This window comes from Anopheles aquasalis, chromosome 3 (genome assembly GCF_943734665.1).
Source record: "Anopheles aquasalis chromosome 3, idAnoAquaMG_Q_19, whole genome shotgun sequence".
Lineage (NCBI taxonomy): Eukaryota > Metazoa > Arthropoda > Insecta > Diptera > Culicidae > Anopheles > Anopheles aquasalis.
In genome coordinates, this window is record NC_064878.1 from 54,366,196 (window position 1) to 54,376,048 (window position 9,853).

A 9,853-nucleotide genomic window follows, 5' to 3' on the forward strand; every position below is an offset into this window, starting at 1 on the left:
TGAAGGAAGCTGCAGTGCTGCTACTCCGACGCTACTACACTCCGCGCTACTACTGAAGCTCGGTTCGTCCTTGCCACTCGGTTTTATCGGTTGCTGTCGGTGTGGGAGTAGCGCTGCCTTCTCTCGGACTGCGAGAGAGCATGCGAGCGCGACCGCATCACAACGCGGCAAACAACACAGGCAGATGAGAAACAGGGAAAGCTCGCCCGAAACACTATCGTGGAGCAGCAGCACGACGGAAACCACGGGTTCAAAAACCACGTGAGACCGTTCGGCGACGGTTCTCTGTTTACGTGTGTGTTGTTACGGCGGCATCGTCGGCCCGCAGGATATGCGCTGCGCGTTGTTAGCGCAAACAAAAAAGTAGGACACGCTCGCACTTCTTCTCCGGAGAGTGAGAGAGCTTTAAGTGAACGGTGAAGCTTTCCGTCTTACACCGATGTCGCGCGAATGCTCATACTACCCTAATGAGCACAGGGTGCCACAGGCGACTAAGAGGCACGGATGCTATCTTATCCACTCCCACCGCCTGCCCGGATATCGCGAGGGCCAATCGGGGATCACTAATCGAAGCAATCGAACCCGAAACAACCGACGCGATCGATTGTTATCTCTCTCCTGTTCCATATCACACCCTACATTGGAACATGTGTTGTCCAAGCCTTTAATCTGGTTGGCCAATTGTAATCGCACCCCCAAAAAAAAAAACACAAACACGCGACAACCGGCTCTTCCCTATCTCTGGCAAATTAAACAGGTAATCAAGACGCACGGCTGATACCAGGCCCGTTGCTGCTGCTGCTGCCAATCTTACTAGCTTATGCCCGCGTGATAAGGGCCACATTTCGACAATCGGTTGACGCGTCACAGATTGTGTCCCCTGCGCCGGGAGGTTGTGTTTTTTTTTTTTTTTTTTGTGAACGCCAGTACCCCGTTCGCCCTGTATTGTGTCGGCCGGACGGACTAACGCTGCTAGCGATAAGTCTGACGCAGTTTCACGGGCCGGCCACTCGGCTGTGGTTCAGTTTTGTTTCATTTTCGCTGCGGAACGCATCAGCAGCTACACGGCATGTAAGTTGAGTCATCAGGCTACGAAGGCTACTTGGCTTTCCGCTCATTTCCTGTTTTGCTACTCATCCAAGGAGGCTTCTATCGTACGTGTTCACGGTGGAGCTGCTGGTGAGCACGGTAGCGGCGATCATCGGTATCGGGGTGTACATGCTGACGTACTGGAACTGGTCTAGTCTTCCCAGTGGTGTAAGTGACTCGCGTGAGGTGACAAAGATGCGCCCTCTGCAAACCATTTTGCTTCACCGTTCCAGATAGACATCGCCGACAGTTCTGAGCAGCAACAGCCGCAGTTCGTAGCCGGGCGTGCCCTCGCCGATCTATCGATACTAACGAGCCGAGGACCCCGAGTGGCCGGTAGTGAAACGAATGAACGATTTGCCATCGAATTTCTGCTCACAACACTCGAGCAGATTGCTTCCGAGGCGAAACCCCATCTCCGTGTTGGCCATACGGTACAACGTCACACCGGTAGCTACTTCCTGGACTACGAGGACTATCCCATCACGAGCTACTACCGTGCGGTACAGAATGTGATCGCTTGGGTCGAACCAAGGGGTCAATCGGAAGCGGTGCCATATCGTGGTCCCTATCTACTGCTGAATGCTCACTTTGACAGTGCTGTGACGAGTCCCGGGGCCGGTGATGACGGTACGATGGTGGTAGTGATGCTGGAGGTGATGCGCCAACTATCGCAAACCACAGCCGATGGATCGTTTTTACTACGCCACGGAGTGCTGTTCCTGTTCAATGGCTGTGAGGAGAACACGATGCAAGGTGCGCATGCGTTCGCCAGTGGCCATCCGCTAGCCGAGCGAGTCGCCGCTTTTATCAACCTCGACGTAGCGGCCAACGGTGGCCGTGAGATAATGTTTCAATCCGGACCAAACTATCCCTTCCTGATGGCCCACTATCGGGATCACGTGAAGCGCCCGTACGCCAATTCACTCGGTGAGGAAGTGTTCCAGATGGGGCTCGTACCGTCCTTCACCGATTACGAAACACTGGCCACGGTGGGCGGTTGGCCTGGGCTGGATTTTGCGCTTTCTGCGTACGGCTACCTTTACCACACGGCCCTGGATGCACTGGAGACCATCTCGACCTCTACGCTGCAGCACATCGGTGACAACGTACTCGGGCTAGTGATGGGATTGGCCAGTTCCGATGAGCTGACCAACGTGGAGGCACACGCTGACGGGACGGCAGTTTTCTTCGATTTTATGCATCTTTTCCTCGTGTACTACACCGAAACGACGGGGATCATCATCAATGTGGTGCTCGGAGTGTTGGCCATCGGTCTCATCGTGGGCACGCTGGTGATGATGATCCAGCAGGAGAATGCTAGTGCCGCCAGCGTACTGTTCGAGGCCGGTATGAGCCTGATCGTGCAGACACTCTCGATCATGATCGGTGCGGGCTGTTCCGTCCTGGTGGCCGTCATATTCGATGCATGCGGTCGTTCGATGAGCTGGTTCTCGTCGACCTGGCTACTGTTTGGGCTGTACTACGTGCCGTTCATTGCCTGTCTGACCCTTGGGCCGTTTCTTTACGTTCACTTCCGGAAAATTGTAAGTCAGTAGATGATCATCGTCACGCCATTTACTTACTCCTTGTTTGTCTCTTCCGCCCAGTCTATTCTGCACGATCAAGGACGCATCATACTGTTCCTGCATGCACAACAGTTCATCTACGCCATTCTGCTGATCACGCTGACGATCGGTGGTATCCGATCGGCGTACTTGTTGCTCTTTCCAACCATCTTTTACAGCGCGACAACGATCGTGAACATGATACTCAAGTTTCGGCTTAATGTGTGGCTTTACGTGCATCTGGTTGGCCAGATCGTACCGTTCGTTTACTTCTGTTCCCTCACCGTTACCCTGTTCGGCGTGTTTATCTCGATGACGGGACGTACGGATAACCGGTCGAATCCGGATCTGCAGATGGCGCTTTTCTCCTCACTCACTGCGCTCCTGCTCGTCAGTCTGCTAACTCCGCTGGTGGTGCTGTTCCGTCGGAAGGCGTATCTCTACGCGGTACTGTTGCTCATGTTTCTCGTGACGGGCATTGTGGCTGCCACGCCGGTTGGTTTCCCTTTTCGCGAAAGGACCTCACCCCAGAGGTACTACATTTTCGTAAGTATCCTGCCAAGGGACTCTCGGGTGTTCCTCACGGCATCACGATTTACTATTCGTCATTTGCAGCATCAAGAGAGGAACTTTTACTGGCCGAACGGAACGGTAAGGAAGTCGGATTCGATCTTCTACCTGCACCCTCAGGATCGGCATACACCGGAGTTGCTTCAATCGGAGGTACCGGAGTGGAACGCAGCACGCACACTTGGCCCCGAGTGTGAACGGGAGCTTTATTGTGGCGTACCGTTCTACATCAATCGCTACCATCGCCAGGCGGAATCGAGCTACTGGTTGCCAGCGAGTAGCACTCCGAACTTTCCGGAACCCGTTCGCTTTCGACTCGTGGCGAGTCAACGGTTGAACGGACGTCGCATTCTCACGTTCAGTGTCCAAGGGCCAAGCCACATGAGTCTCTACATTTCACCGACCCGTGGTCGCCAGCTAGTCCGTTGGAGTTTCAGTGATCGGATACCACCGAGTGGCGTACGCTGGCAGGGCCAGGACGTTCACTTTGTGAACTTCTTCTCCGGCAACATGGACCGTACACCGGCCACGTTCGAGCTTGAGCTAGAAACACCACCGGGCGATGGTCCAGATTTGCATCTGTCCGTTGTTGGGCAGTACATGTACCACGAGACATCACGAACACCCGAGTTCCAGCAGTTGCTTGATCGAATGCCACCTTACGCACACACCGTGGCCTATCCTGGCTATCTAGAGAGTTGGATATACTGATTGGAACAGTGCACATGCCGAGGACGTTGTTTTTTATGCGTTTTGTCTTTATTCATCCGAAGGTTGCCGCACAAAGTAACCCCAGGGGGCGATTCCAGTGTAAGGGTCGGTGGGACCACGATAGACTCGAATATCCACTCGTCTGCTGGTAGGGTCTCTTTCTTGGTGTCTTCGGTAAGGTCCAGCGTAGATCCCGGACACCAGCAGCATCAGTAGAAGAGCCTGTAATAAACACACGAATGACGCGTTAATCCCGTGCCTGACGTGTAAGAAGAAACAACACAAACGTTACCATCAGCTGGCGGAATGAAATCTTCATCGCAGTTCAATCTCCAAGCTCGCGGAAAACAATGTTATTCTGGTTTGTCGCGAGCGAGCATTTATGAAGAAAATTCCAATCGAACTGTAGAGAGGGAGACAGATTTTGCATAATTCGACCGACGTAACAGAGAGATTTGAACGTAATCGCAAAGTGCGCGATACGCTTCACTGGACAGCTCGAAATCGCGGCCGCACAATAGTTAACACTTTCTCCTGCTCTTCCATTGTCGATCGCGATCGAATGTAATCAAAATTCAAACTTTATTGGGTCTGCTTCAGCTTACATGATCGTTACCTCTCTCTATCTTCCTCTCACTTTGCTCCGTTTCAAAAGATCCGACTCTCCAGATACGTCGGATAGGCGACAACATGCGCATAGCGTGGGAACTGATTGATGAACTGGCTAAACTCCGCCGTTCTGTACTGCTCGTGGTGCATGTACTGTGCCACCACGTTCAAGTAGAAGCTCCATCCCGCTTCCTGTGGCTTCGTAGCCACACCCTGCACCGTTATGTCGAACTCGTACGGTGAATCATCGATCCCGTGTACGTAATTGATGAAATGCACATCCTGATCGTGCCAACGCAACCCACTGCGTGGTACGCGGTCGCTGAAACTCCAGCTCGCGAGCTTTATCCCTTGCACCGGTGACACGTAGAAGCTCATATGATCCGGCCCAGACACCGTAAAGCGGAACGTGGTACCATTGAGCGTGGCATCGAACCGTTTGTCCGTCAGTTGGAGCTCAACGGGAACTGGAATGGTCGGTACCGAGGCTGGCAACCACCAGGCATTTTCACGCTGTGCGTGTTGGGTGTTCTGATAGAACGGTATGCCACAGTACAGCTCACGGTCACACTCGTCACCGAGCGGTGTTGCTTGGGACATTTCGGGAATGAGGTCCATGATGAGGTCGGGCGTATAGCGATCCTGCGGATGAATGTAGAACCGTGCGTCCGATCGGCGCATGCTGCCATTCTGGTGATAGAAGTGACGATCCATGTGCTAGCAACAAAAGGAAATTATGGAAACGTTGATTAGGACCACGAACCGCCATTGTAATTGGTAGCGAATGGGCAAGAACTTACATAAATGTAATAGCGCTGTGGTGAGGTAGCCTCTCGGAATGGGAATCCCGCCTCCGTCACCATCACTATGATCGAGATGACGAAGAACAAGCCCACGAACCCAACGTACCAGTAGGGCTTCCGTGTTAATGCGAGCAGCGGAGTGATCAACCCCGTGCCAAGCAATGCTAGCAGCACCGCAAACAAAGCAATCAGCAGCTCCGGATTCGATCCAGCACTACCACGGCCTTGCATTGGAATGAAGGTTGCGAAACTGGTCAGCGAAACCGAGCTCAGGTACGCGATCGGTATGATCTGGCCAATCAGATGCACGTAGATCCAGTGCGTGGATTGATACCGGATCAACAGATTCACCAGCCCCGTTATGATGTAAAACAGAATCACGATCGTAAAGAGGTACGCCGAACGAATGCTCATCGCCGTTAGCACGATCAATATCAACACGTACAGCATGCAGGTCATGTGGAGTAGCAACTGCACGCGAACCTGCACCGGAAGTTGATCCTGGAGAAAGAAAAGAACCGATTAGAAATCGATCACCGTAGATCCGGCGCCCGTGACTAACCTGTCGAACAAGGCGCACAAACAGAACGGGACCGGTGAGCAGCGCCAGCAGATAAGGACATCCGTACAGCCCGCTGATGAGCCAGCTTTGCGTAAACCAACTCATCGTGGAACCGACCGCGTTCAGGATCACGGCCAGCACCAGGCTCAATCCAACTCCTACGATCACCGACAGCAGAATAACACCAACACTCAGAAGACACTGGAAAGCCATCGTACCGAGGGTTACTCCGTGCTGTCGCATCGTCATCCAAAGCGAAATCCCGACCACAGCGATGGCAATCACGGACAAGCCAACATTGAGCAAAATGGACGCCCACAGCGGATAGTAAATCAAGAACCAGTTGAGGAAATCGAAAAACACGGCCTTACTGCCCTCGTGCTCCCGGATGTCGTACAGTTCTTCGGCGTTCGCCAGGGCTTTCGTTAACGCCAGAATATTATCGCCGGTGTGCTGGAGCGTGGTTTCGGGGATCGTTGAGTGCGAATCGTACGCCGTATGGTACAGGTAGCCCCAGGTACTGTGCGCAAAATCCATACCGGGAATGTGGCCAAACTTGGTGTAAACGTAGTAGTCCGTCTCCGAGGGGACCAGGTCGGCCTGGAAGAGTTCCTCCGCTACCGCCGTACAGTACGGGTGCGGTACGTTGTCCCGGTAGTACTAGAGGGCGTTAAAAAGAGAATTAAATGGAGTTAGTTCTTGTGTCCCATCTACAATGCATACTCGGACTTACCTCCATCAAAAAGGAGTACTTCGGACCGGCCTGGAACATAATATCACGCCCACCGTTGGCCGCCACGTCCATGTTGATAAAGGTACGCACCCGCCGGAACAACGGATGGTACGCCACGAACGCATGCGATCCTTGCAACGTATTCTCCTCGCATCCATTAAACACAAACACAAGCCCATGAGCGAACGGTTCCGGATGCTGCGACACCTTCCTCAACACTTCCAGCATCACCACACTCATCGTACCATCATCGCCCGCCCCCGGACTCTGCGGAACGCTATCAAAGTGTGAACTGAGCATCAGGAAGTGCTCCGGTTCCGCACCACCACCACCACTTGGCACAACCCGTACCACCACATTCTGGATGCCACGATACACACTCGTCTGGGGATATTTTTCGTAGTCCAGAAACATGTTACCGTAGGCTTGCTGTATCTCTAGTTCCACACGGTGCACCGGATTGGCGTTGTCGACGATCCCTTGAACGACGCGCCGTAGAAACCCCACCGTGAGGATCTCGTTCGCGTAGCTACCGGCCACCCGTGGACCAACGCTGCTCATCTCGATCAGATGCAGCTTCGCTAGCTCCGCTATGAAGCGCTCCGGATGGGTGGGCTCATCTGCGAGCCTAAGTGCTGCCGGCATGGACACCCAGTTCCAGTAGACGAGAAAGTAAATCCCCACAACGATGCCAGTGAGCGCGAAAAGCCACCAGACGGCGATCTTATCACTTCCATTCGTATTCTGCTGCTTTGCGACCGGTTCTGGGGTTCTAGAAAGTCGAAAAACTAATAAACTGGACCAAAGTAACAACCCAGCTAAACTTACGGATCCGACTGAATGTCTTGTTGCTCCATTTGGTGTACGCACGGACGAATGCGGTTCAACAACTGACCGGTTTCCCGATGCTCATCGGGGGGTCTAAAGGGTCGCCATCGCCATATCTCATCATCATTGATTACGCTCTACAATGGAGACGATTGCGCTTTATCAAATCGATAAAGACGCCGCGATAAACCGGACCGGGGACCTAGACCGATTAAAACAAAGACAACCGAACGATAGCTAACGGGGGAAACCATCGGAGTAGGCTTAACCTCTCGCGTCTCACACGCGTTACTGCACAGCGCGCATCGTAGTACCCTTTGGAGCACATTGCTGCTGCTCGGCATCACCGACAGCACACATCCGTTGAACGCGAGTGAAGAGAGCGCCAGACTCGAAGAGAACAGAGAGTGAGCGAAGCGGACACGATGGCGGAACCGGATCCGGATCAACATCTGAAGCGCATCCTGAATGTGATGGGCGTTAGCACGCGGATCGGCAATGTGGTGCAGCTGGTGAAACGGCGCCGCGGAAGCCCTCCGAAGATCACCGAAGAGCAGCAGCAACAGCAGCGCTTGGAGCAATCGAAAGAAGCTCGGATGGAGCGGTTAAACGCACTCGGCACCAAGCATCGCCATGTGCTCGAGGTGGCCGCCACTATGTTGGCCGAGGAACCGGACACTGTGATCGATTGTGTGGCCGATCGGGTGGAGGATGTTCAGCTGCTCGATAGTCTCTTCAACGCAGACGGTCCCAAAGGGTTGCTGGTGTTTTATGGTTTGCGCCCAGCGCCCGGTATCGACAGTGGCCGGTATAATGCGAAGCAGAAGCAACCATCGCATCAGGCCTGGGTCACGGATGGACGCGATGGGAAGATGACGAGCGTGCTGGTTGGTGTCAGTCGCCATAGCACCGTGAAACCAATCGAGATGAAGGGTCTCGGTGAGGTAAGTGCTTCGTGGAATGGGTGTCCAGATAGGTAGAGAGCGATGCAATGTCCTTTAAATTCCAGGACCTCCTTTTCACCTACACCCCGGTACCGGGAGGACGTTCCGTCGTTTACACGTTGGTCGTGCTTGTCGAGCGCGTTCTGAAACCATCGATCGAACTCATCCGCGATTATGGCCACTGTAGCGAGCTGCAGCAGAGCAACTTCCGGTACGGAGTGAACCGATTCCTCGCGTTTCTACAAAGCACCGAAAAGGACATCGCCGAGCGGATCCTCTTCGTGGTCGATAATCAACTCTACAAAGGATTCATGCTGACCGAGGTGCAGGTACAGGAGACGGCCCGCGATCGCGAACGGATGAAAGCAGTCGAGCGGTCCTTCCACCGTTGGCTGGAGCAGATCCAGTTCGCCCTGACCCAGGGTGACCAGATCGAACAGGCACCACACCAGGCCGGTCCACTGGTCGAGCTCGAGTACTGGCGCACCGTACTAACGCGCTACACCTCGATCAGTGAGTTCACGGAGCAAAAAGTGTTCAAACAATTCCTTCACTGCCTCAAACTGTCCCGCTGCCGGCTGGTCAAACTGTGGGACACGCTAGCGGCCGAACTGTCGGCGAAACTAATCGAATCCCGAGACAACGTACGCTTCATCAGTGCCATCGAACATTTTTGGGATCCACTGTACCGCTGTGAGCCACGGGAGGCGACCCGTTGCATGCCAACGCTGCTCGGTGTTATCCGGCAGGTGTACCGGTCCTCGTCCTACTACAACACGGCCGATCGTATCACGGGCCTGCTGACGAAGGTTGCCAACCAAATCATCATCAACTGTCGCCTATTTCTGACGAACCGCGGAACGATCCGGATCTACGGGCAACCGAAAGAGGTCGTGATTGGTAAGATTGAACACTGCCAGAAGCTGGAGGGCGCTTTCCGCACAGAGTACCAGCGAACGGTGCAGCGAATGGTCGACAGGCCGGACGAGACACCGTGGGAATGTTCGGAGGTGTTTGTGTTCGGGAAGCTGGACCACTTCCGGGCGCGCATCACGAAAATTATGGAAGTGATGGATCTCTATCGAAAGTATGAGATCATCGACCGGGTGGCCATCAGCGGGACGGAGAGCTATTCCGGTCGGATAAAGGCGGCGTACGAGGTGCTGACGACGAAACCGTACGATCCGCTCATCTACACCGATCACCGATTCGATGAGGATCACCGCCGGTTTCTGCAAGAGGTCGAGACAGCCGAGCTTGGGCTGGCCAAGTTCCTGAAGCAACTGATGGCCAGCGAACGGACGGTCGAAGGTAATCTGCTTGTGCTCCGACGCTTCGAGCGACTCCAGCTCGATTGTTTATGCGTCGAGCGTCGCTTTCTCGATGTGGCCGCCCTACTGGAGCGATTCATATTCGCGCTGAAGGACGTGTACAGC

The 9,853-nt window shown here is 54.0% G+C and overlaps 3 protein-coding genes across 3 annotated transcripts in view; 2 read left to right on the forward strand and 1 right to left on the reverse strand.

The window, feature by feature from the left end:
- Positions 1-717: 717 nt before the first annotated feature.
- Positions 718-3,951, forward strand: LOC126575641 (endoplasmic reticulum metallopeptidase 1-like). The gene is made up of 5 exons (XM_050236443.1): positions 718-1,071; positions 1,143-1,257; positions 1,323-2,636; positions 2,700-3,203; positions 3,273-3,951. Coding segments are annotated over exons 1-5 (2,601 nt in total). The 5' UTR covers positions 718-1,069; the 3' UTR covers positions 3,939-3,951.
- Positions 3,952-4,501: 550 nt separating this feature from the next.
- On the reverse strand, positions 4,502-7,521 carry LOC126574722 (endoplasmic reticulum metallopeptidase 1-like). Its single transcript, XM_050235070.1, has 5 exons — positions 7,474-7,521; positions 6,646-7,417; positions 5,913-6,572; positions 5,348-5,851; positions 4,502-5,264 (listed from the first exon to the last, which is right to left on the reverse strand). Exons 1-5 carry the CDS (start codon positions 7,500-7,502, stop codon positions 4,587-4,589), a joined length of 2,643 nt encoding a protein of 880 aa, XP_050091027.1. The 5' UTR covers positions 7,503-7,521; the 3' UTR covers positions 4,502-4,586.
- A 377-nt stretch (positions 7,522-7,898) lies between these two features.
- LOC126575427 (dynein axonemal heavy chain 8) overlaps positions 7,899-9,853 on the forward strand; it is a 14,335-nt gene continuing 12,380 nt past the window's right edge. The window contains exons 1-2 of the mRNA XM_050236119.1: positions 7,899-8,417; positions 8,483-9,853. The exon at positions 8,483-9,853 is cut by the window's right edge and continues 4,199 nt beyond it. Of these exons, the coding sequence (XP_050092076.1) occupies positions 7,899-8,417; positions 8,483-9,853 (1,890 nt within the window). The remainder of the gene's footprint in view (positions 8,418-8,482) is intronic.